General features: G+C 40.2%; 1 protein-coding gene across 1 annotated transcript in view; it reads right to left on the reverse strand.

Annotated features, from left to right (window-relative positions):
• Positions 1-27,410, reverse strand: part of camta1a (calmodulin binding transcription activator 1a) — a 385,900-nt gene that overhangs the window by 2,629 nt on the left and 355,861 nt on the right. The window contains exons 8-18 of the mRNA XM_016257232.1: positions 26,098-26,238; positions 22,642-24,878; positions 21,752-21,878; positions 21,338-21,472; positions 6,138-6,289; positions 5,509-5,699; positions 5,324-5,402; positions 4,864-5,218; positions 2,389-2,873; positions 1,748-1,926; positions 439-682 (exon numbers count right to left, since the gene is read on the reverse strand). Coding sequence (XP_016112718.1) covers positions 439-682; positions 1,748-1,926; positions 2,389-2,873; positions 4,864-5,218; positions 5,324-5,402; positions 5,509-5,699; positions 6,138-6,289; positions 21,338-21,472; positions 21,752-21,878; positions 22,642-24,878; positions 26,098-26,238 — 4,325 coding nt within the window. The remainder of the gene's footprint in view (positions 1-438; positions 683-1,747; positions 1,927-2,388; positions 2,874-4,863; positions 5,219-5,323; positions 5,403-5,508; positions 5,700-6,137; positions 6,290-21,337; positions 21,473-21,751; positions 21,879-22,641; positions 24,879-26,097; positions 26,239-27,410) is intronic.

Consider the following 27,410-nt stretch of genomic DNA (forward strand, 5'->3'; position numbering starts at 1 on the left):
GTCTGAGGAGTGGGCAACACTTGGGAGACGCCCACTAGGCTCTTCACTTACAGGACAATGAAAGTGATAGAGAAAAGACGCCCTTCTCGCTTAACTGCAGCTGGTGCTGAGAGAGCAGACGCCTCTGAGCACAAGCCGCCAGTCTGGCCAGCTGGTGAGTCTTTGTGGAAACTCATTACAGGCAGCCACAGGAGGCAACAATCGCTCTTTACAATAAGCCAGGCCATGCGCTGGTTAAGCCACCTTACCCATGCTGAAGCTGTGGGGACTGACTACTCTGTGCCTGTGTGTCTATGAACTCATAAGGAAGGACAAAGCAGGAAGGAGACAGAGGGTGTCCTGTGTTTGTTCCTACCAATACCTGCGCACAGATGTTTACATCCTGCCTCTATTCACACATCAACACAAGCACGTGGCACCCGAGCCTCTGGCCTGTACCTTGTACTTGCGGAAAGCGGTCTGCACCAGCCGTGCGGCTTCGTAGAGCTCCCTCTGCTCGGGGTCGGACAGCGTGAGCTGGGCTAGCTCTCTTTCCACTTTGCTGTTGGAGGCTCTGAGAAACTCACTCCACTCGGACGGAGCAGGCAAGGTCGGCCTCTCAAACTGACCCTCACACATGGGTGAGTTACCAGGGCTCAGGATAGGGTTGGAGGGAGGGGTCAGGGGTTCACTGTATATGGGACTGCTCAAAGAAAAACAAAACACACACACATACATACATGGAGTTAGCAGGGTCTAGGCATACATTTTGTTTTTCCTTAAGCACATCATCGCCAGGCTGGGAAATTAAAAGCGCAGCAGGTTGAATTTACTTTGACATTTGTACAATTATAAACATTTTTGGCTGCTGATCAAAAATTTACTTTGATGATCAAATCAGTACATAAAGACGCCTGAATGTTCGTAGATATTTAGTATTATAGTTTAGAGAAAAACGTTATATGTTGCAAAAATTATATTTAAACTACTGTTCAAATGTTTGAGGCCTGGTAGGCTTTGTTTGAAAGAAGTCTCTTATGCTCACCAGGGCTGAATTCATTTGATAAAGAAAGAAAGAAAGAAAGAAAGAAAGAAAGAAAGAAAAAAACCCAAATAAAAACTTTTTTCTATTTGACTATATTTTAAAATGTAATTCCTGAATTTTCAGCAGTCATGACTACAGTCTTAAGTGTCACATGGCATTCAGAAATATCTAAAGATTTTAATATGCTGATTTGAAGCTCAAACAGTTCTTATTATTATCAATGCTGAAAACATATTAGCATTGTTGAAAACATTAACTGCACTGCTTAATATTTTAGTGAAAACCGTGATACGTTTTTTCAGTGCTCTTTGATGAATAGAGTTCAAAAAGATTAAAAAGATTAGAATATTTGTATATATTTATTATTTAATAATTTTTGTTATGTTCTGATTCTGTCATTAATTCTTTAAAAGTTCTTTATTTATTTTTTGATTTTTCAAAAAATAACTCTAGTTCACTTTTTGGTTAATGCTTAACAATATTAATGCTTCATGTATTTGTTCACATACACAGCGAGTAGTTTTATTATTATTTTTGAATGGAAAAATTCAAATATTTTTTGAATATTCAAAAAACTTTTTTCAAATCATAGTTTTCAAATTGACAAAAGAGTGGCTAGTACATTCACCAGCCACTGTGGTTGGTGGGCAAAAAAGTAAATTTCCCCCCCTGGTTGCTGCATATTATATGCATATGTATATTAAAGTAATGACAAACACTAACCTCAAGTGGATGATGCTGGGCAAGTGTTCCACGTCTCCCAGGTAACTGGCTAGCCAGCTCATGGTGTTGGTGAGCCCACTGTTGTCCAGAGGAACAGACTCCACGGTTGGTAAATGTTCCCGCTTGATACGCTCCGGAGTGGCCTCAATGATGTGCTCTGCCAGGCTCATCATATTCGCCTGCGAGGTGCACAAACACATGAATTCAGTGTTAAACAAGCACAGACTTTCTGTTGTGACAAAATGCACACGTACACTTGCTAACCCGACAGATCAATCAAGTGCCGGGGTGTTTACTTTGGAGGAACACACTGCTACAGCCCCTCTATCCCCATAGAGTGACAGAGATGAATGAGGCTGGACTAACTCCTGGCGATGGGAGCAAATCAATGGCAGAAGTGTATTATGTGGTGACAAAAGTCTGGACAGAGAGCAGGGCCGCAACCGCCGCTCTCTAGCACTGATTTCAGCAGGACGGATGGTGCTCTATATCTCCCTTGGCCTCTCTACGCTTGTAGCTGTGTTTGTTTGCAGAGTCTATTTCTGACAAATGAATCAGTACAGGTGTAAATGAGGCTGGCTGACTGTGAGCGAATGCCATTTAGGGCACAGTGCGCGTTTGTTTATGTGCAGTTCTCTCACCTGTAGGTCTTCCATGTGCGAGAGGCAGTCCTGGTTCTCTAGATCCTCCTTGTAAGAAAGTATCTCAGTGTCTACCATCTCTCTCTCCACCATTCCCAGCATGTTGAGGGATTCGCCACGCTGTCGCAACCGGCTGGCCAACTTCTCCTTCCCTACCCCACTGATGCCCCCCTTCCTGGGCACTTCTCTAGTGCCCCATTTATGCCCTCCGCGGTAAGAGGCCATCTTGGCTTGCGGGATACCCACTGTCCCCAAACCCTCCTCTGAGGTGCTCTTATCTGGGCTGGATGGGGTGGAAGGATGGGTCTTAGGGCTGGTTGACAGTTTATGTGCCTGCTGCTCCATGTTCAAGGGAACCGACATGGGCTTATCCAGCTGTGCTTGCATGAGCTCGGGGTTGGGCTTGTGTTTTTTGGCGAGGGGGATGTCCCGCTGGCACTCGTTGCTGTAATAGCTGGAGGGCTCTGATCTCGGTCTTCTCAAATCTAGGCACAAAAGAGAAAGAAAGAGTGAGTTGCACTCAGAGCAGAGGATGGATATGATATTTCCACTACATTTGCTTTGTCTCTTAGGTGCTATTAGTGATAATCTAAACAAATAAGACAGTTGGAATTAGATTGTGCAGCAAGTACTGCTCGTTGAAGCGAATGTAATAAGGTATTACATTAAGCAAGCAAATCTGCTATAATCTTTTTAGTAAAGTTCATCTGTTTTCTAAATAGTGCAGCTTTTCCAGTAATGAGCAACAAGCAGCAGGTTTTCACTAATGTTTTGTTTCTGATATATTACTTGTTGAATTTAGAGTAAATTTATCTGTTAACGTTTAATGTTGTCAAGATTCGTTCATTCTCATTTATAATGTCACAGAAGACTTCAAATAAATGCTTTAAAACCTTCTATTAAAATAATGCATCATGGTTTCTAAAGAGATATTAAGCAGCAAAAATTATGCTAATTGATTTGATTAAATATGACATTTAATTTCTTGTAATGTTTCTTGAGTTCCAAATCAGCATATTAGAATGATTTCTCACAGTTATTTTAAATTGTAATAATATTTCACAATATTGCTGTTTTACTGTTTATATGAGTTGACGGTAGCCATTGATTTCCATAATATTTTTTTTCTATACTGTTGGTGTCAATGGCTACCGTCAAATGTTTGGTTACCAACATTCTTTAAAATATCTTCTTTTTGTGCTAACAGAAGAAACAAAACTACAGGTTTGGAACAACTTGAGGGTGAGTAAATTAAGACAGAATTGTAATTCTCACCAGGGTTCTGGTTGGTGCAAGGGGTTGTAGCAGTGGTGGCTGTACCAGTGTTCTGCCCGCTGGGGGCCACCATATTGTCACTGCTCCAGCTGACCATCCAGCTGTTGGAGGTGGGGATGTCGGGGTTGGGAGAGAAAGACATGCTAGAGGTGGGAGGTAAAGAGGATGGGGTCTGCTGCTGCTGCTGTTCCTCCCTCTGGAGCTGCGGCTGGATGGGGTGGAAGGATGGGTCTTAGGGCTGGTTGACAGTTTATGTGCCTGCTGCTCCATGTTCAAGGGAACCGACATGGGCTTATCCAGCTGTGCTTGCATGAGCTCGGGGTTGGGCTTGTGTTTTTTGGCGAGGGGGATGTCCCGCTGGCACTCGTTGCTGTAATAGCTGGAGGGCTCTGATCTCGGTCTTCTCAAATCTAGGCACAAAAGAGAAAGAAAGAGTGAGTTGCACTCAGAGCAGAGGATGGATATGATATTTCCACTACATTTGCTTTGTCTCTTAGGTGCTATTAGTGATAATCTAAACAAATAAGACAGTTGGAATTAGATTGTGCAGCAAGTACTGCTCGTTGAAGCGAATGTAATAAGGTATTACATTAAGCAAGCAAATCTGCTATAATCTTTTTAGTAAAGTTCATCTGTTTTCTAAATAGTGCAGCTTTTCCAGTAATGAGCAACAAGCAGCAGGTTTTCACTAATGTTTTGTTTCTGATATATTACTTGTTGAATTTAGAGTAAATTTATCTGTTAACGTTTAATGTTGTCAAGATTCGTTCATTCTCATTTATAATGTCACAGAAGACTTCAAATAAATGCTTTAAAACCTTCTATTAAAATAATGCATCATGGTTTCTAAAGAGATATTAAGCAGCAAAAATTATGCTAATTGATTTGATTAAATATGACATTTAATTTCTTGTAATGTTTCTTGAGTTCCAAATCAGCATATTAGAATGATTTCTCACAGTTATTTTAAATTGTAATAATATTTCACAATATTGCTGTTTTACTGTTTATATGAGTTGACGGTAGCCATTGATTTCCATAATATTTTTTTTCTATACTGTTGGTGTCAATGGCTACCGTCAAATGTTTGGTTACCAACATTCTTTAAAATATCTTCTTTTTGTGCTAACAGAAGAAACAAAACTACAGGTTTGGAACAACTTGAGGGTGAGTAAATTAAGACAGAATTGTAATTCTCACCAGGGTTCTGGTTGGTGCAAGGGGTTGTAGCAGTGGTGGCTGTACCAGTGTTCTGCCCGCTGGGGGCCACCATATTGTCACTGCTCCAGCTGACCATCCAGCTGTTGGAGGTGGGGATGTCGGGGTTGGGAGAGAAAGACATGCTAGAGGTGGGAGGTAAAGAGGATGGGGTCTGCTGCTGCTGCTGTTCCTCCCTCTGGAGCTGCTCCAGACACTCTGCCAGCTTGGTGTGGCCACGGGAGCGGGCGATGGAGAGGGGCAGGCGCCCTAGAGAGTCTGGGATGGCCAGTGCTCTCCGGTCCCACTTGTACAAGACCACAGCTGCCTCTAGGTGACCCAATGCACAAGCCCACATCTATAACAAAGAAACAAAGAAAAATTGGTGTGGGAAAAGCAAGAAAGGTACGGTTTATTGACCAAATTTGGTCAAAGTTCAATTAGAATTGCTTAAGGAACACACCAGTGGAGTACAAGAGAAGTGATCCACGTTGAGAGGGTCCACCTCAAGTTCCAGATCAATGCTGTCTGCATGCTTCGTGCTGGATAAGACAACAAATACAATTTCTCATAGTTAGCAATCAGCACAAAGTCAGCTAAAACATATTTACACATAGATGAAGACAGATCTAAACGCTCTTAACCTACCGCCATTTGATGAGAGTCTGGATGAGGGTGGCGTAGCCTTGGCCTGCAGCAAGGTGTAGCAAGGTCATGCCCCGGAAGGTCTTGGAATGAATCAGATGTTTAGATTTGGCCCAGCAGGCTCTGTTCATCATCTTCTCACAAACAACAACCACACGACTCTCAAAAGAGCTTCCTGCTTGTCCCGAGATACACTGCAGAAGAAAATGGAGGGCCTGACATCTTCACAAACTCAATGAACTGTTACAATCCACTACTTTCTGCAATAATCATTATGGCTCAAACTGCAAGCTATAACTCACGAGTAGAAAAGCTGCAGCAATATACAATTTGTGAACAAACTGTCTCAATGAATTGGTTCAACTGGCTCACAAAAGCAGTGTTAATAAACACCATGTTATTAAAATAAGTAAACCTTTCAGCCAAGTGATGTAACTGAATTTTAGTATTGTTTATTGTAAATGCAATTTACCTTTAGGTTCTTAATGGCTATGTTTTTGTATGATTTCTGAATGGATCATGTGACACTAAAGATGTTTGCAAAATGCATACTAATAACAAAATGAAAATTCAGTTTTGTTTTAAAATGCATTCTAATCTCACACATAACAATTACTGATGTGCTGCTATACCTGAGACTGGCTATTAGAGCCTCCGTTTCCTCCTCCTCCCCCTCCAGTCCCTGCTGTTCCTCCGCTGCCCTGCTGCTGCTGACCGGCCATCTCAGCCATCCTGCGCTCCATCTGTTCCAACCGCTCCAGGATGGACATTCTGAACTGGTTATCTGCAGAGGAACATTAATATCAGTTTAATCACAGTAGTTCACAAAACTTGGGTTCCAACTTTAGTTTAACACTCAAATTAGCTTCTAAAGAAGACGGTTGCTGTAAATTGCACTATATCTCACTGAGGTCTGAAATAAATTCTTCTTTGGTTTAGCTCACATCCCCAAGCCAAATTCTATATCGGATGTTTAATCAAACTCAGTCATTACCCTTATGGTATCCAATCAAGACTCAAGAGTCTGATGTTATCAATCACCATTTCCGTAATTGCAGTCATTATGATAAATTAATGGAATCAGTAATGAGGCACATCAACATATTCAGCTTCGGAAATAGTGGTGAACATACACATACAGTAAATTATTTTGTATTTGTATTTCAGAACTAGATTTTTACATTTTCCACAAGTGCAAAACTCACTACCAAGAGTAATGAGTGCCCACTGCTATATGGCAAGAGTGCCCATTGCTATATGGTTGCTATGGTGTTCTGAACGGCTGCTAGGTTGCAGGATGAGTTAAATGCTTACAAAGTTACTTTTGTAACCCAAATCCAGACAAATATCAAGCTGGCTCCCTAACTGAACTTTTGACACTAAACATATAGTAAAGTACTGGGACTAGCACAGATGAGCTATAGCACCAGTACTCACAACTGTGTGTGCCTCGCACTGATAAGCCTGTTTCTGTGGCAACCTGCTGCTGCACGGTAACCAAGCGACAGGGGCATGCTGGGCTGCGGTTTGCTCTGGTGTCAGTTTATTGATGAATGGAAAGACACATTGAGAGATGGCAAAAGTGCAAGAAGGTAAAAATCAAATTGGTATTGCCTGTGCTCCCTAGAAAAAAAGTAATATATTTAAAATACATTTATTTCATACTATGTATAGTTCAAATCTATTACCATATTTACTGACATATCGCTTGAGACTTAGTGCTATAAAAATTATAATTTAACTACTTGTACACACTTGTACTACTTGTGCACAACACACATTTCTTAATATTAAGCCTAAAATGTGTTTTAAGGCCGGTTCACACCAAGAACGATAACTATAAACATAACTATATTAGCGTCCACACCAGCGGAATATCGTCTGTTTATTCTAAGCGCACGCTTGTCTGCCTCAATAAATTTGCGAGCTTGTAATGGATTCTGATCGGGTGTCAATATTTGTATCGTTCATCAGCGGGAAAAAATCGTTCTGAAAGTGATTCCAACAATATTGTTTCTCTGTGCCTTTATCGTTATAGCTGTGGTGTGGACTCTGCTATTCTTTAATATTGAGAACGATTTTTGGAACTATATCTTAAAGTTTATCGTTATGTTTCGTTATTGTCCTTGGTGTAAACGGGCCTTTAATGTCACTATTGATAAGGATTGTATGATTTTTGAATAATATCGGTCTTTAAATGTGAGATATTTAAAGTGAAGTGTACCTGAAGTATATTTGCAATAGTTCCACTTTAGTACAATCAAATATACGTCAGTATATCTTTAGTTGGACTTCAGCACTACTTCCACACAATTACAGTGTATTCAGTACAAAATTAGTTGTTCCAATTTAACATAATTTGGGCCAGATTTACTATCAGCTTGTGCCAGCGCAAACCCTCATTTGGCATTAAAACTACTGTCAAGATTTACTAAAGACACGCAGTGGGAAATTAGCGCTAAAAAGGCGTGGACAAAGTTATTTTTGAGACCTTATTGAATATGCATTTGTAGGAGTTTATCTTTCGATTGGTACATTTCTGGGAGGAGAGTATTTAAATGAATCACGCAACATGATTTATGAAGATTTGCGCTTGTCAATTCACTGGTATTTGCGGCATTTTTTAACAGCCAAAAAAAGCATGTCTTAAAGCAGGTGGAAATTTACGCTGCTCTTGGTAGATTGCGCTGGTCATTATGTAAATGAGATGTTGCATCTGTGCTCTTTAATGTGCACCTTGTCAGTAAATCACCCACAGAATTTTTCCCTCCCATCGGCGCTTTTATGGAATTGTGCTAATTTGCGCTAATTTGCCCTGTTTAGTAAATCTGGCCCCAAAAGTACAAATGCAGGGTATTTTTATTAAGTACATAAATATGTAAATGTATTTTGTAGTATATTTTTCACTTGGGCTAACATACTAGTAAGCAACATTTGTGTCTTTTGCACTAAAATATATATTTGTGTACTATGAACGTCACAAAGCAGGCAGGTACTGTTTGGTGAAAATCTCAGGAGTGGTGTTCATAGGTCATGTACATAAACTGACACTGTTTGACAACCCAGTAACCCAGTAAGAGTCTGGCTGCCTAAAGGACACCAGTCAGTGACAGTGACAGGTCACAGAGTTTTATACTGAACATTAAACTCAAGCAACATATGTGACCCTGGACCACAAAACCAGTCATAAGGGTCAATTTTTCCAAATTGAGATGTATATATAATCTGAATAAATAAGCTTTCCATTGATGTACGGTTTGTTAGGATAGGACAATATTTGGCCGAGATACAAATATTTGAAAATCTGAAATCTGAGTGTGCAAAAAAATCTATTATTGAGAAAATCGCCTTTAAAGTTGTCCAAATGAAGTTCTTAGCAATGCATATTACTAATCAAAAATTACGTTTTAATATATTTACAGTAGGAAATTTACAAAATATTTTCATGGAACATGATCTTTACTTAATATTCTAATGATTTTTGGCTTAAAAGAAAAATCTATAATTTTGACCCATACAATGTATTTTTGGCTATTGCTACAAATATACCCCAGGGACTTAAGACTGGTTTTGTGGTCCAGGGTCACATATGGTCTAGAGTTGTTGTTAACTAAAACTATTAAAAAAGTGTGATTTCTAAGGTGTTCTACGTGGGTTTTAGCATGTTACTATGTCGTTTCCAGGGGTTATATTTCAAAGTTTAATACTTGAGGTTAAGGATTTGTTCAAATCTCTTAAACCAGCCTCAAAGCCTTAACAACTACCATTAATAATGTTTTAATGTTAATGTTAATAATGACTTTTGTTATTATGCCACCATGCCAGAGAGAGAGACAGAAGGAAAATAAGCTACCTAGAGACTAAAGATGCCAAGAGAGCAGCTGTGTGGCAGCGTAGTTAGCAGCAGCATTGACATGTCTTTGTTCAGACACAGTGCTGCAGTCTGCTGCAGTGCAGATTATGTCATCTCCACCTGCTGCCGCGAGTGTGCTCAAAATGCCACACACATACACTGCAGAGGGAGAGGGGGTTAGGGGGAGGGGCCACATTGCAGGGGGCGGAGAAAAGGAAGGGACCACCAGTCAGAGCTGAAGTAACACGGTGACACGTGCAACACCTTCCCATTTCTGCATAAACTACAAACGTGGCAGACTATTTGTACAGAGAGCAGATATTTAATTATGTGAACTGAAACTTCAAATCTCAGGTTTCTCATGATAATATTTAAATTTTTTTTAAATGAATAATCCGTTATCATTTTCCCTTTTCTGTTGCTGATCTATTAACTCACACTACTTTCTTTAATAATGGCAGTAGAGTATAAACTGTTTATCGGAAGAATTCGGGCTACACGATAATCATTAAACTGCTATATTGCAGACGGTAATGCTTAATCAAGACCACACTTAAAATATGATTAATTATGCAGCCCTTGGAAGATTATTAAAAACTGGGACCAAAGATAAATTAGGAAACTAAACTACACAGAACTGCACTCAAACCCTAAAGTGTGGCTATAAATTGTTTAAATCATCTGGATGCTGCCAGATTTACTGAACAAATTGTTTTTACCAAATAATAGGTAAGAACAGTATGTTGCTTCAAAAAGCCTATATTTCAAAACATAGTGTTTACTGTGCATTACAACTTGTTTTCTGCTGGGTTCAGCATGGGCCAATATAATACAGATAGAGCATTACTACTTTCAGCATCATGTCTGAGATACTTCTAAGGGTGCTACTCACAGTATGTGTGAAACAGGCCTAAGTCAATGTCACCATGTCTGTCTCTCCAGAGACTGCCTTTTTGTGTGAGCTGCCCTAAACTGCCTCCTACATGGCCTCCAGCTCCTGTTTAAGCTTTTCAACGTCTGCCTCTGCCTCAATTCAACCTTTAACCACAACGTTCTCTCCTCCTCTTTTCATTCCTGCTCTTAGAATGACTCATGGGCACTGAGTCACGTTCACGGACGTCAGGCATACGTTGTGTATGTGAGCTGCGAGATCCTGAGGAGTAATGGCTGAGAAAGAGAGAGAGCTGATAGACAGCTCAATGAGACGAGAACTTCATTAAGGGTCTATTCACTATTTATTCCTGTGGGAGACTTGATGAGTCAGGAGCTGAAGACTCTGAGTGTGTGTTTATTTTCAGCTCAGGAACTGCTTCTATATCTTTGAGGATTCTGTCTATAGTGTCACATATACACAAACAAACACCTGGAGTTATAACAGAGATATTAATGCTCTGTCTTTCAGCAAAATAGGCTAGCGGAGTCTCTCTTTGTCTGCTTTAATCTTCCTTGCATCTTATAATGCTGAGTGTGTAGTTATGTGAGCAAACACCTGGACTGCACTCATTTGTTACAATAAACCACTGCAGTAATGTACTGCATTAATATATAATTCTATGCAAGAGGATATAAGTGCTATGTGGGCGTACCTGTTATCATCTTTCTGTTATATTAATGTTAACAGTGTCCACTTAAATGAGATTATACACAATGCTTGCTTTTATATATACACATAAACAAACTGCATTTGAAAAAAAAAAATATATATACAGTCACAGTAGCCATTACTCAATTATAAATATTTCAAATAGTAGTTTGGAACAATTTTTTCACACATGAACAAATTACATGCATATCCAATTCATCAAGTGGCATCTAGTTGAAAAATGCCTTAAAAATTATAAACATTCCTTTCAGAATAAAAGGACAAGCTGAGTACATTGTATTGTGGGATACAGTATTCCAGGCAGTGTGTTCTGTTTTGTACTGTACATTTTGGCAAATGTATGTAGCAGATAATCTGAGTATTCAATGCATACAGAAAACTGTATACCAGTGTTAATTTTGACAGGCATTTTTGATTTAGTCTTGTTTTTGAAATGCTTAATAGTCTTAGTCACATTTGAGTCATTTGAGTCTTTCATAGTTTTAGTCTACGAAAAGTCATTGCATTTTTGTCAACTTTCAGTCATTATTTTAGTCAAACTGCAGTTACCAACATTTATTTTGGTAGTTATTTTATATGTAGTTTTCAAACAAAAATAGTCATTAATTCTTCTCTCTTTAGACCAAATCAATTAAGCTTATGAGAAATTTGAATCAAGGATTGAATTTGGAAAAACTTGAATAAATGATGACAATTTTCATTTTTGGGTGAACTATCCCTTTAAGAGTAGTGAAAAGGGAGCAACTTATAAAAATTATAGTTGTTCACATATAATATATATAATTTATAAATTTGGAAAAAGAAGCACAATAAGGCAATAATACAAATATGAAAGAGAAACAATTAAACTCATTTTTCAGATACAGTAGGTTTACTTAACATTTGTACATTTATTTAACATCTTTTGTTGGTTAACATCAATGACAAGGAAAGGTACTTAATTAGGAATGCTGTCCCTTTAAGACGGAAGGCATGCATGTAATACTGACAGACGTTCAGTTTTTCACCGACCTGTTTACAATCACTTAATCCATAACCGACTGTATTTACGTGAGATACTCTACAGCAGTGTTTCCCAACCGGGGTGCCGTCTGTCGAGAGCAGGGTTAGAAATTTTAATATTGTGACAATTAATTTTGTAGGGTGCCACAAGTTTGTTAAAATTTCCAAAGGGTGCCGCGACTAAAAAAAGGTTGGGAAACACTGCTCTACACGATAGACATTTGGACTGCTGTGTGTGTATTTGAGCACTGAGAACTGATCGCGCGCTGTATATGAGAACTGAAGAAGTGGAGCGCGCGAGAGAGCACTTCTATCAGTGCGATTTCACCTATCCCGCCTAAGTTTAAGTTAATCGACAACGAATTGTGACTCCCGGGGAAAACGGGATGTCTGGTCACCTTATCCCAACCCCTTCGGGTGCTGAGGCCATTGTTTCAGATCGCTAGTTCGCGTTTTGTTAGCCTATCCATACTAAGACTAGAAATAAACGCCCCTTATCCGATTGCAATCCAATGACAGGGACGCACATTTTGAAGGACAAGACAGTAGCCTATAGGATGTATTTTGAATGTCCGGTAGTCCTCAAATAACATTATAGTCCCATCTCATCTTGTTAACGAAGACGCGGCATAAATTTCATCATAGTTTTTATCATCAGATATTAGTTTTAGCTCATCAACGTCTCGTCTTAGTCACAGAAAAAATGTTCGTTAACAAATATTTTTCATCCTCGTCTTCGTTGACGAAATTAACACTACTGTGTGTATACTCCAGGCTCATAGAGCAGTATGGTAGCATGCTACTATTCATCCATCACAAAATCCCATGCATGGCCATCAGGTGGTGGATAATACCCCAGCTCTCCAGAATGATGGTGTTCTGGAGAACCCCCTTCCTGAGTTAAGCTCCGCTGGTTGACGTAGACTGGTATTTAGTGGAGGAGAGGGGGAGTGACGCTGGCAGAGGCTCTCCCAGCTGAGCCCACCATCTGCATTCACCCTCTCATCTCAAGAGCAGGCGACATGAATATATAGTAGTATCATTCACTTCATGAGGATGAACTAGAGTAATGCATCATCTCCAATACTGCTCTGTCACATTACACATTACCAACCCATAATGCAAGTACTGACAATGTTAAATAGATTGCTAATAGAATAATAGTATTCAGAATGAAAGAAAGACTGACTTTTTGATATATTATTAGCAAGACAAAAATACAAAACATCTACTTAAAATTAACAACAGACAAAAGCAACAGGTGATCACAAGTGTGAAGATCACTAATGATTAATTTTATCACTTTAAAAGACATGAAGATTTCTATTCATACTAATGTCACACTCACAATAATGCAGAAATGACAGATTTTTTTCAAATCTTGTGCCCAGATTATTAAAGAATATTAAAGTTTTTTTCAAATTATGTCATGACATGTCATAGTGAAGCTAAAAAGTTGAAATTATCACTATCTCAACAAATTAGAATATGGTGACATGCCAATCAGCTAATCAACTCAAAACACCTGCAAAGGTTTCCTGAGTCTTCAAAATGGTCTCTCAGTTTGGTTCACTAGGCTACACAGTCATGGGGAAGACTGCTGATCTGACAGTTGTCCAGAAGACAATCATTGACACCCTTCACAAGGAGGGTAAGCCACAAACATTCATTGCCAAAGAAGCTGGCTGTTCACAGAGTGCTGTATCCAAGCATGTTAACAGAAAGTTGAGTGGAAGGAAAAAGTGTGGAAGAAAAAGATGCACAACCAACCGAGGAATATAATTATAAATATATAAAATATATGCAAAAGGAGCCCCTACCAAGTATTGAGTACATGTACAGTAAATGAACATACTTTCCAGAAGGCCAACAATTCACTAAAAATGTTTTTTTTATTGGTCTTATGAAGTATTCTAATTTGTTGAGATAGTGAATTGGTGGGTTTTTGTTAAATGTGAGCCAAAATCATCACAATTAAAAGAACCAAAGACTTAAACTACTTCAGTCTGTGTGCATTAAATTTATTTAATACACGAGTTTCAAAATTTGAGTTGAATTACTGAAATAAATGAACTTTTCCATGACATTCTAATTTATTGAGATGCACCTGTAGATATACAAAATTTCAAATACTGAAACAACTCTACCGTTAAGACTGAGAAGAGTCTATTTAAAGATTAAGCATATCAGCCTTGGTGGACATTGTAGGTCAAGGTGTCAATACTGATTGTGGTAAGTTAAACCGAAAACTCTTCCATTTGCACAGTATGAACTAGATATTTCTGCCACAAGGACACATTCATACTTTGCCATGCTGTAGTAAGAAGTACGCATTCTAAATATATGGAAAGATAATAGGTGTATCCATAATAACTATCTTAGAGTTGATAAACAGTACCATTATATACACAGGATAATAAGGAACTCAACACAGGTGCAAGGAATCATAAAGCAATCAAACTAAACAAAAACAGGAAAAAGACTATATAAGGAAACACGGGAAGAACTATGGGGGCAAAACGGGTCCAAAAGTCTGACACCACTACAGCAGAATGTACTCTGCACTGGTCTGGGGTGTTAAAATATGATCTGGATTTTGACCAATCCCTGCTAGAAACTGGCTGAATCAACAGCGGGAAAATGCATCTGCAAGTTAACTTCTTCAAGTTAATCTTAAAAGCAACTCTAGACACTTATTTAGAGTGACCACAAGAAAAAAAACTGTGCACACTGTCTATCACTACGAATCAACATGTTTCTCAGATCTAATGAAGTAAACTGAGCAGGATCTGGCAGAGTGCAATTAGTTAAGAAAGTCTGGTGCTGCACAAGAAGCTTGCTAATCTTAATGGGTATTCAGTGCATGATGATAGGTGCAGAAACACTGTACAGAAATGACTCCTTTCCTTAACAAGATGACTTTCATGACCTTAACTTTCTATGAAATAACCTGACCAGAGGTCCTCTGAAGCTCAGGTTTGAAGTGTTCTGACATTTCCTGCACTACTCTAAATGAGGTACAATTTAATAAAAGTTTCCAATAAGACAAACTGAATGAAAACCAAACAACTGTGAAATAAAATGTATGTATTAACATTTTTTAAAAAGCGTATCAATTGTAAAGAACTGACAGTGTTTTAAAAATAGAGTGAATGTAAATCCCTCAATCAATCAACATTCACAAGCACTTTAAATTTAGCATTTGCAATGTTCAGCAACAAAACACATGCCAAAAATTACAGCCCATTTTTTGAGCTCCTGGATGGAACATGGTAGGGAATATTAATTCAGAGGTAATAAAACCATGGAAGTTGTAGTTGTTGAGTTCATTAACCCTGCTGCACTATGCTGCCTCAGGATAACAAAGCAATTTTCTACACTGTGCAAGTACTTACTGTATGGTAAAAAGGTGATTGATTTTTCACTCATCAAAAATATTCAATTTGTTAGTCAGTAAACTTTTATTGCTTAAATGTGTCCTCCAGAAGCAACACTATATGACAGTGGAGTGGATATAGCTCACAGTGCATTGATGTCAGGCATGCAACAACTATAGAACATATTTCAGTAGTCATACATGTATTTTTCTATTTTTACAATATTAGAGTAACTATCTTTTTTTAGTATTTATTAACAATTAAGTTAAGCTTAGGTAATAAGTTATCTAGAAAACAACTATCAGATTCTGTCATGCAGCACTTAATGTAAAGTCTATTGCACTAATATTTATATAACTGCAGCACTGTTCTTAAAAAAATAAAAGTAAAAACTTAAGATTTTCAAATTAATTTCCTCAAGACATCATACAGGAATGTGACCCCTTTGAATTCTAAAGTAACATTTTATGCAAAAAATGCGGGAGAAACTTTAACACTGATTTCATAATGCATGCAATAGGCTTAACTTGCGAGAAATCATCCTTACAGCATTTCCATTCAGCACATCAGTATCAACAGGTTGTCGAGGAGGACATTGATGGAGAACCACGAGTCTAATGATTGCTAAACTCTGTTTACAAACCCGCCACAAACCATAACCATTACCACTAAACAATTCGTTCGTCTTAACTTGTGTCGTATTTTGGAATGTTTTAGGAGCTCACTTGCGCGTGCCTGGTGCGTTGCTGTCCTCGGTACTGAAAACAAGAGCGCAGATCACAGGACTGCTGTGTGTGTTACACTCATACATACACACACTCCGGTCACGACTACAGCTAACAGACCCACTAAATGACAAGACTGAGCTGTTTTCCTACTTTTGCCGTGTGATGCTTTGCTGCAACGAAGTGTCAGACAAGCGGATCTCTGTCATTTCCTGTGTAAAATGATCGAAATGAGAGTAAGACGGCGAGCACATTCAGCTTAGAGAACCTTTTTAAAATGATAAAAGGGACCATATATTAAGAATAATACATAAAAAAGCCTCAACGCCGGAACAATCAGGTGGTCTGTTCAAGTTCTGTTCAGGTCTGGTCCAGCATTTATTCAATAGCGCCTCGTACTTCATGTATGTTCAAGATCAGAGTCTCGTGTCTATTTTGGAAGTTGACACATTTAGTTCAAGAAACTACGAAAGGCAGCTCTTCAATAGAGACTGAATTCAGTCAGAACGGATAAACTTGAGCCTCAACAGACTTATTTTTAGAAACACATTCTAGAATTTAAAGGAAAGGTAGGAAAAAAGCACAGAACGTAACATTTCTCCAGCTGAAGTAAAGCACTATGTTCACTTGGTCTTCCACAGATGGAAATGATAAGGGTTTAAAGTGGGCTAAGCACATGTAGTAACTTTAGAGACAATTCTACACACACAGAGACACTAGGTTCATTTAAACATGTCCAACCTTCTATTTCACTGTCCATCGAGAGTCGCCCTGTAAAGCAAACGGTCCCTTGTCTTTAGGAAAAGCAGATGTCATTCATCGGCATCCTGACCACAATGTCCCAAATGGCCGTGTCTCACACACGCAGTTTGCCCCTATATTTACTAACACTGAGCAAAATAAATATCCTTTTTTATACTATGGGAATGTCCTAAAAGGTCTCATCAACAATAGAAACAAGTGTAGAAGCGACGTGCAAGAGCAGAAAGAAATGTAAAGCCCGCTCACTTACTCTCGTACTCCACCCCCCGCCCCTCTTTACTCCAGCACTACGGCCGGTGTTGCCAAGTCCGCTTTGATAAGCCACTTCGGCCTTGTTATTACATAAAGTCTTTACAATATGAGCATGTTTTGGTTGCGGTTTTGGGATGTCGCGTGTTTTGGGATCCATTAAATATATTTTAGTAGTTACATTTTTTAAATTTAATTAAAAGACACTATTTTGCAAATAAATCTCGCTTAATCTACGTTTTATCTAATTTATATGTTTATGTTTTAAACACAACGCCTCTCTATCTCTATGAATTATGAAAAACCATCAGCAGGAACAAAACAAAAAGGAACGTCTTATTTAGTTGTAAGCGCATTCGCTTAATTTTATAGCAAGATTTGGCAACATAGACTACTGCTCCCCCCTGCGTGCGCGTGCGTGAATCTCAGCGCGAGGAGACGCGGCGCACGTGCCGCAGGTAAACAGACGCCCTAGTTTTTCCACGACCCATGAAGACAAAGCAACCCCCCCCCCCCATCAGTAGTTGTACAAAGCCAGACAAATAATTTTGGATATATGTAAACGACTGTTTATTTTTTCATATCTATAAATTACAGGCATTGTGAGAAACCGATGCTAATATGCTGGTTCATCTCGGTAATGTGCAAAGAGCGGCATCGATTGACCACTGAATAACTAGACAGTAATTTGGACACACACTTAAATCGGTGGACGATATGAACTGGAATGAAGACAATATATTGGTCATGGTTACAGTGCACAATGACTCCAGCCTGTGGCTTCGTACCTGCAATGCTGCAGAGAGAAGCAAAGCCCCGCCCCCATTCTGCATTATGACAAATCAGGGCAGGCAGCTGTGTGCCATTAGAGCATCAGAGCACACAGCTGAAAAGAAACGATCAATGTAGTGTCAAACAGCAGACGCTGAGGTTTGTCTCGAGATCGTTTTATTTGACAGTAGTGCTCGATATAGAAACCAGGCTGTGGTTTAATGGCCAGGAGTGAGAGTCAGTGCAGAGGCAATCATATAAACCCCAAAATCCAGTAACTAGATTGAGTATGATTATAGTTATGGCCCTCTTCTGAGAAACAACAGTAACATCTGCCACATCCCAACTGTACTGCTTATTGCCTGTGCACAATGTCGTTTTAGATACTGATACTCATAACATGCCAAACAAACAAGAGACTTCATATATAAAACGTACTTATTGTTTTTTTCTAATAGCATGGTCTTACTGTATGTACTAAGTCCATTGATATTCTACCCAGCTTCACCTGTGAAGTGAGTGCAAATTCAATTCCGAATATCACACTCAGTTAAACCACCCATTATTTCATAAGTCAGAGCAGGAGTCGGGAATAACTACAAAATGGCTTTGTGATTTCCTCGCATTCTTCAACACCCTCATTTCCAGGCAGCACTGTTTCATGCCGTGCTTAAAGTCAAACCAACTCATGAATCAATCTAATTCAGTTAAGCTTATTTTTATCCACTAATCCACTAAACCTACCTTTTGCTACTTAAGTTTATAAAACACTGAGCTAAATGAAAATACATTAAGAAACAATTCTTGAGAACTCCATAAATGCTGAATAACCACAACAATGTGGTATACTGTAGACAGTAGTCTAAGTGTGCATGCAAACAAATTCAATGCATTTTAAAATATATATATATATATATATATATATATATATATATATATATATATATATATATATGCTATATATATGTAATATGCACTGTAAAATATATGATCAATAAGCCACAACAATGTTTTTCTATTATGTTAAATCATCAAAATTACTTATATCAACTTTATTTTTCAGGTTATACGAGATTCAACTAGACTTGTTTTTAACAAATTAGTTGAAATGACTTGACTTGAACATCCAATTTGTTTAAACTTAAAAATTTAAGGCAGCAACTGAACTTAGACATGTGTATATAGTTCAGTTGCTGCCTTACATTTTTAAGTATGTTATATACACACACACACACACACACACACACACACATATATATATATTGCAAAATACATTTTATTTGTATGTATATATTGCAACGCAGAAGACAGTGTATATAGTAGAAACTGTTGTGTGTTTGTGTGTGTGTATATATATATATATATTTATGAAGAGTTCAGATGCAAAAGCCTCTAAGTGCCTTCTGACATTTTCATCTAAAATTAGGATTTTTTTAGCGGGCACCTACGTTTATGTTCAGTTATTTCACTTTAATTGCATAGGAAATGACCTATACATTGCCATTAGAGTAAAATTACTGAACCTAAAGAGAGGAGCCTGCTAAAAATCCTCATTTTAGATGAAAATTTCAGACGACACTCTTCATATATATATATATGTGTGTGTGTGTGTGTGTGTGTGTAGATATATGACAGATATCTATCTATCTATCTATCTATCTATATATATATATATATATATATATCTATATCTATATATATCTATATCTATATGTGTTTGTTTTTTATACACAGTTGTCTCTAGATTCACAAGTGCATGGTTGTCTGTGCTGTCTGTGAGATGTGAATGGACTGGTTTTGTGCTGAATGGAAACGGGGTTCTGAGAGGGGCCTCGGCCCTCTGTTGCTCCCTTTCTCTGCCTCCAGGGCTGTCTGCATTGCAGCTGTCCCTTTCCACAGGCTCCTCCACCATGCCCTACTTTACCCTGTCAATGCACACTGCAGTAACAACCCCCCCCCACGCCCACCGACAAACAGCACTACACACAGGCACTGGCACTCTCTTTACTCAGACTCATAGGAGACAGAGCACTTAGCCTGTCCTTATAACACGTACACACACCTCCCAGATTAAATACACACAGAAATCAGCCGTTTAATAGATATGTGCAGTGATATACAGTAAGTGCATCTGTTGGTGTAAGCGCATGTGTCCCTCTTACTGTAATGCGTGATTATTTCTACTGGTTTGTCTTAGGCTTCTGCTCTCCAAACATCAGGCTTGTCAAACACATGCTGTATCTGAACGCTGGCCGCCACTCGCTGTCCAACCATTCATTGGGATTGTTTGTCTTGGCTAAACCTCCTATCACCTGATCGGAGCAAGCAGATTAGAGCTTCGGACGTCAAATTGGCAGGTGTGTCGCTTTGCCCATATGCTCTTTGATGCCACAGCCTCAGTTTGAGGCAGCCTGGGATGCGCTGAATCATGTGTGTGGGATTGTATTTGGTTTGCCAGGCTTTAAAGAGGGCAAATCCCCCACAGCGATGGTATGATTAGACTTAAACCCTTGCATTTAAGTTAACACTAACAGACTGGGACAGCTAAAGGACATTTTGTAAAGTTCACCGATGTGTGCGTAAAGCAAGTTGAAACAGTACAGTAGAAGTATTAATGGTGGATCCTGGTCACATGTCTTTCTTTTTGTCCCATCTAATTTAACAATTTGTAACAACCTTATTGCAAGGTTAATGTTGATAAAATCTTACATAGAATAAAATTACGCATTTTTGTGCAAAAAACACCCCAAAACCTCTGTATAAATACAGAGATACAAAGTCAAGTCAGATGTGAAGGAGCAATCAGTTTGTCTTATGTCACGAAAAGCTCATCAAAGTCGTCAGTGTACTATTTCCAGACTGCCCTTCCCCTTGACCCCAAAGTACTAACCACTTATATAAATTACTGCCTCCATCTCTCCTTTGTGCCTGCCATGCCTCAGATTAAAGCACAAAGAGCAAAAAAAAGCATCAAAAGCTCCTACTTCTTAAAGGCCTTAAACTGAAATTCTATCTGATTACAGGGTGGACTGCACTCCCTTTAGCTCTGAATAACACTCTTTACCTTTGCTTGTTGACCTCAAATACATATTCAGCACTGGTGTTGATTGCTCAGATTTCAACAGAACTCTGCTTTCTTTGCTAAACATGCCCTCTATCCCCATCTAGAGGTCAACTGTAAAGCAAACCTTGCACATGGACATTTTAAACTGCATCTTACCCTTCCTCAATCCAAATTTGTTATTACACACTCACTCTCTGTATCTCTGGCTTTATGACATACTCTTTTTTTTCGATCAGATGTGCTTCTAATTTGTTAATACTGAATGTGGGATAATTAGAAAAGCCTTGGGCCAAGGCACCGTTATATAATCACCTACTTCAAGTAGCTCAATAATCAGGGGTCACATGATGGGTTCCAGATTTAGTAAAGTGATATATATATATTTTTTTCTCACAAATGCAGAAAAAGACAGAAAGGAAGACCTACCGTCAAGTGACAGCCAGTCATGCTGGGATGAAGGTAGGGAGGGCAGTGCACGGGCTTTATACTCAAACACAACCGAGTTAGAGATGATTTGATTACTGACAGCCACCTGCAGAGTCACCAAGCCTGTGTCATGGGCTGCAGACACACACAACCCCGTAATTAGAGAAGATCAGAGGAAATCACACTGACACCTATGAGAGTTCATGCAGTTCTCCGCCTTATAAGGGGTGATGTCTGAAGACTTACAGAAATTCATTGCAATCTAGGAAAATATTTACTTTTTAATGTTTATTTGAAGTATTGAACACATGATTATATTTATATTCTTTTTACAATCACATTAAAAAATATGTACCTCTTAAAGGAGATATATTAATTAGTCAGTCACTTCTGTATGAATAAATGTGAAATTACCGGGACAGTAGCAACGTAAAACTCCGGGCTGGATCAGGGAGGCAGGGACAGAGATCTGATCAAACAGGCAAGTGTAGCTGCTGCTGTCTTCTTGCCATGGCCCAGTGATTAAAACCTTCACACCACCCTGAAATATGGAGGAAAAAATCCTCACATAACATATGTATACTCAAAAAAATTCCCTCAGCAGGACAAGTAGCATCATCATCATGTTTATCACATAATAATTATTAAAATATTTTGGTATAAAGGTAGCGTTTGAAAGGAGAATAAACACATGCTATAATGCCATCTTGTGGAAGACAACAAGACTTCAACATCAATTGCGTTTTAAATGTGTTTTCAAGGGTATTCTGCCATCTTGTGGTGAAATAATGCAACAGCACTGGAGATGTTTGGATAACAAACATTGGTATACATATACATTAAAGCAGCACTATGTAACTTTTGGCGGTTAATGAACAGAACTGCACACATCCCGCGGAAGAACATTCCAACCGGAGCTACTTCTCTAAGTTTACGTCTATGGCGATTCACGCAGTATGTGTTACTCCGCAGCGGTGACGACCCGACCAGGCTACAATAGTCCAAATATAAGTACTTATTATAAGTGTACTGTAGTGATTCGGAATAAGACTAACCCTAACCCGGTTTGGAAGATGAATTCATGATGTACTCTCTCATTATATACATTTAGCTAATTTTGAACACAGAAAAAGTTACATAGTGCTGCTTTAAGAAATTTAAAAAATAATTTTACATAAGTAAAAATGTATAAATAATAATAATAATTAGTAGTAATAGTAGTAGCCTATTTGAGTATGTAATTGTAATAGAGGAAAACTTGTACAGCATGTACAATGTACAGCATTTCATTCAAACAGACATACCTCTGGGTAGGACCACTCTGGAGAGTAGTCTGTGACCATGAAAAGTCGCCCAGTGGCCTGCAACATTCCCAGAGTGCCCTGGGCCACTGCTGCTGACACTACTTCAGCGACATGCATGTAGGCCAGTGAGCCAGTCTCTCCTGACCCTCCGCCAGCACCAGCACCTCCACCTAAAGACTGGGGGCTGCAGCACGACTGGAGGCAAAGCTCTGAGGGGCTATATCCTGCCACCCTGTTGGCTGCATCCTCATGACCTTGCTGTTGGTTCCCACCTGAGGTAGCCGCTCCTTCCGACCCAGGTGGGGCCACCAACTGGTGGGTGTATAATGTCCCTGCAGCCCCTACCGCTGTGGCTCCGCTGTCCACTGAGATGAAATCGTTGATGAGGTCAGAAAACTGGTTTCCAAAAGAGATGTCAAAATGATCCAAGCTGATTTCCATGCCCGTGCCTCCTCCGCCATTGGCTCCAGCTCCACTAAGCCCGTGGTGAGTGTTGTAGAGCCCCTGAACCAAATTAGCTCCCTGAAGCAGTGGCTGGAGTTGCTGTTGCGAGCCGCTGTTGGGCCCACTCGTGGTGTTTCCATTCCTCAAAGCCACGGCTTCAGCTCCGACTCTGTTCTCAGAGCTCTGCTGCATGAAGTGATCTGCTCCTCCGCTCTCTCTGCTTCCTCCTCTGCAGGCTTGTAGATGATCCCCAGACTTTAGTAAACCATCTGTCCCATTTTCAGTGGCCCCAGACTGGCCGGACCCAACATTGCGGTTTTGATCCATGCCGACCACTTCCTCATGCTCTGGACCAAGGCCTGGGAAACCTCCTTGGTATTGAAGGAGTTGCAGTGAGCCAGTCTGTCCTTGTCCCTCGGTGGGTGAGCCTCCATTGCAGTTGGGTCTGTGTTGGCCCTGGTGGGTGTGATGGTGGTGGAGATGACCATTACTGCCAGGCGATTCTGTCTTTACAACCTGCAGACCCATGTAGGCTCCGTCAGCGGTATTATGTTCCAGAAGGTGGCCCTTCTGGCTGGAGCTCTGCCGGCCTTGCTGGTTCTGGGCTGTCTGTGGTGCTTCTTGAAGAAAAAAGCTTGGAGATCGGTTTTGGTGAGCTAGGTTGTTCAATGCATGGCTATAACTTACTGCTGTAGCACCGGCGGAGTAGTCTTGCTTCGCATCGATGGCGCTGAAATCCATCTGCTCCAAGGTGGTGCTTGGACTCAGGCCCCCTCCAGAGGGAAGCAGAGAGGAAGCAGGGGTCAAGGTGAGTGAGTTCTGAGAGCCTGAGCCGCTGGAAACGCTACAGCTTACAACTGGCCCCACTTGGTATCTCCCTTCTTTGGCAAGCTGTTGCTCGAAGGAGGTGTCCTCGGTCTTGATGTTCTTTACCAGTGCAGAACTGAAGCCGTAGTTTGAATCGGATATAGTTGGCGAGCGTTGCAAACCATTGGTGCTAACTGTTGAGGAGGATGAGGCACTGGATGTGCCACTCTCCTGCTTTAATCCACTTCCCCCATATGTCTGGCCCTGCTTCGGGTTGTTCAGGAAGCAGTCGGGGTCAAAGTTCATGGTGGCTTCTGGGATTTTGATGCTGCTGGAGTCTAGGCTGTTGGAGAGGACAAGCTCGTCAGAGACACCGGAGGCAGAGAGCATGGACAGCCCATCTGCTCCGGGACCACCTGTATCTGCATTGCCGCTTCCTGGAAAAGCAAACTTGTGGCTGTCAGAGGTGACTCCTAAAACCAGACTGTGAGAGGTGGCGTCGGGGCCCATAATATGGGTATTGTGGCCTCCAGTAGGGGACATGCTGTAGACGGGATCCCCAGTCACCTCAGACATGAAGACACTCTGGGATAGGCTGCTCATAACAGAGGCAACATGGCCCATACCTGTGACCGCTGGGCTGTCAACCATGTCGGGGTCAGAATTCAGCCCGCTGCTGATGGACACAGGGGAATTCTGGGTTGTGTCAGGCACTTCCACCTGATTGGTAGAGGAGACCTCAGTGCTGTTCTGGTGCAGCAGCACAGGTTTATGGACCTTTCCATTGCGTTTTTCACGTACGCTTCCTCCTCCTGTTCCTCCGCTGTTTTTGCTGCTGTGGCTGTGTTCTGTCTTGCCCTCAGACACATCATTATTCTGGAGCTCAGAGTGGGTGCTGCTGTAACCACCTGAACGAGGGTCCACTTTGGGAGAGATAATGCGGTGTTTGGCGCTGTTACACTTATGATGCACACTGCTCCCAGCACCTGCAGAAGAAAACAGAAAACAGCTAATCATTTTCCAAACTAAAAATGATTACTATAATTTTTTATTAATAATAAAAACAATGCATTATTATCATTATCTATACTAATTTATTAGAATAATGAATATCTCTGACCCCCTTAATGGCATTACCCCCTTTAAAATGAACATTATTACAATTATCAACAGAATCACTAGTGTCATCATCAATATTTTTCCTTATCGATATTATTAGTATTGCATACACAAAGCAAATGTGGACATTAACCACTCTATTGCATTCAGAATAATTCATATTTATGACTCCTTAATGACATTCCGCAGTTTTAACATTATTCCATTATTATTATTGTCAATATTTACTTTTTATTATTAACTTTCTTATTCACGACAGTATCTAAATTAACACAATCAGCAATATACCCCACCCTTTCCTATTATTTATTCCATTGAAACTATTTTTGAATAATACAAAGCACATGATAATAACTACACTACTGTTTTATATATGACACCACTATAAGAGTCTCTGTTTTCTTTGTACATCAGAAGAAGAGCATTTCAAAGAATGAGCCACATAATGTCTTTGAAATGGAATAAAATGCTTTGATGCTGATGCTTTGAATGAACATTGAGATTAATTTACATCTTTATAGAGACCATCAATCATCAATATTAATCGTTTCACAAGAAGCCAACACATAGCTTTCCCATTTTGTTAATAAATGGCTGATGTGTCGCATTAGTCATTTTACTGCATACTTGGCAATTTAATTTTATATGAACATACAACAAATGGCAATCCATCTACCCCACAATCATTTGTTTTAAACACGCAATTCAATTTGCTTCAGAGTAACGGCACCCTATAGGAGCAACACCATGGGATTGTAAAGTGCTGTGCTGGATATTTGTGATGAAGTATAAGGTGAAAATTCATTTGTTGTATGCTTGAGTAAAAAAAGACTGACTGCACAGATACACAGGAACATTACGCCCCCCAGTGGTGTCATTGCAACAGACAGCTCAATAAATCAGCACTTCTGTGAAATGTTCAGCCTGGACGCTACTCTAATTAGGCTTTCAGCCTGCTCTACACTCAGCTCATCTTTTACAGTTCTTGCAGACATATTTAAAGCACTACCCGCTCCCTCCATCTCTACCTGTGTCTTTCTGATGGCCTCTCTCTCCCACACCCCAGCCCTCCTTTCTGTCCCTTACCCAGAGTGCCAGTGCAGAGGCAGTTGTGAGTCCGGGGAGGAGGCTTGGTCTGGTGGCTGTCCAGTATCTGCTGCACCAGCTGCTCCACAGAGAAGCCAGAGCTGCTGTTCCCATTGCTGCAAGTCCACTTGATGCCATGAACTGCCGAGGGAGAGAGGAGACACAGTCGTCAGCCCACCAGCCGAGCCTTCCAGCCCTCCCCCACCCCGCCTGTGCACTACATCCCTGACCTTACCTCAGAGCCAGACTCCATATCAAAACCACTTTGTCCAGAAAAAGAGTACAACGAGAAAGAGAGTAATTCTTTTTGGTCTACTTTCTGACCTCGGACGGGAACACGGAAAGTTCAAGAACAGATTTGGGCCTGTTAAGAGTGAATTTTCAGCTGACGTGGGAGGAAGAACAGAAAGCAAAAGTCTTCCTCGTCTCACTTCAGCTGAAGTAAAAGCCCCTGCCCTTTGACAAGGTGCTTTTTGCAGTTTGCGCCCTCTGTTGCCATCACCGTTTCAAAGCTCAGCCTCTCTCCTCTGAGAAAAAGAACAATAACAACAACTGAAACAGTAAAATGGCAAAAGGAAAAAGAAATGCAACAAAGTAAATGTGCTGATCTCTGGAGAGGAACGGTATTTAGAATATCAAACAGCATCGAGATACCTTAATACGGCTTGTGCACGCTTTGCTACTTCAGTGAGCGTAACAAGCTGAGGTGAGATTGCATGTGAAAGCGAGGGGAGGAAAAGGGAGGCGAAGGGAGAAACAGACAAAGAGACAAAAATAGATAAAAGAGACAAAAGCGTTTGGCTTGAACTCGCAAACAGTGCTGCGTCACCAGCCAGAGCAGGCACAACAGTTGTCACATACACAGCAGGTTTCTCTGCTCTGCTGAGCTCTGCCATTCCGCGTTTGGCCAGAGAATTGCAGCGGCGTTCCATAAGCCATTACACCAGCATGACCATGCTTGAACAGACAAATCAATCTCACAGCGTGAGCCTGAACCAGAGTCGCAGCACAAGGCAGGTCATGTAATGAAAGGCCAAGCTGGTTTGGTGGATATGCCGTGACATCTGCAGGAAGCGTTGACTGCGAGGATCTGAAGAAGAATCCTCTGATTTAGACTTGCAGGGATTCTCCCGCACTTCAGTCCAAAGTGGCCTGCCGTTACTAATGCAGTTCTTCAAACTATCGGTCCTTTGCTCAAACAGCCCATCTGGCAATGTCCCTTGTGTCTGCACAACCACACACAGACGCAGAGTCTGAGTATCTCCGAATGTTGTTGAGGAATGAAATTCATATTTCCTTAGTGCAGTCGTGCC

The sequence above is a fragment of the Sinocyclocheilus grahami genome, unplaced genomic scaffold (assembly GCF_001515645.1).
Source record: "Sinocyclocheilus grahami isolate Dianchi unplaced genomic scaffold, SAMN03320097.WGS_v1.1 scaffold29.1, whole genome shotgun sequence".
NCBI lineage: Eukaryota > Metazoa > Chordata > Actinopteri > Cypriniformes > Cyprinidae > Sinocyclocheilus > Sinocyclocheilus grahami.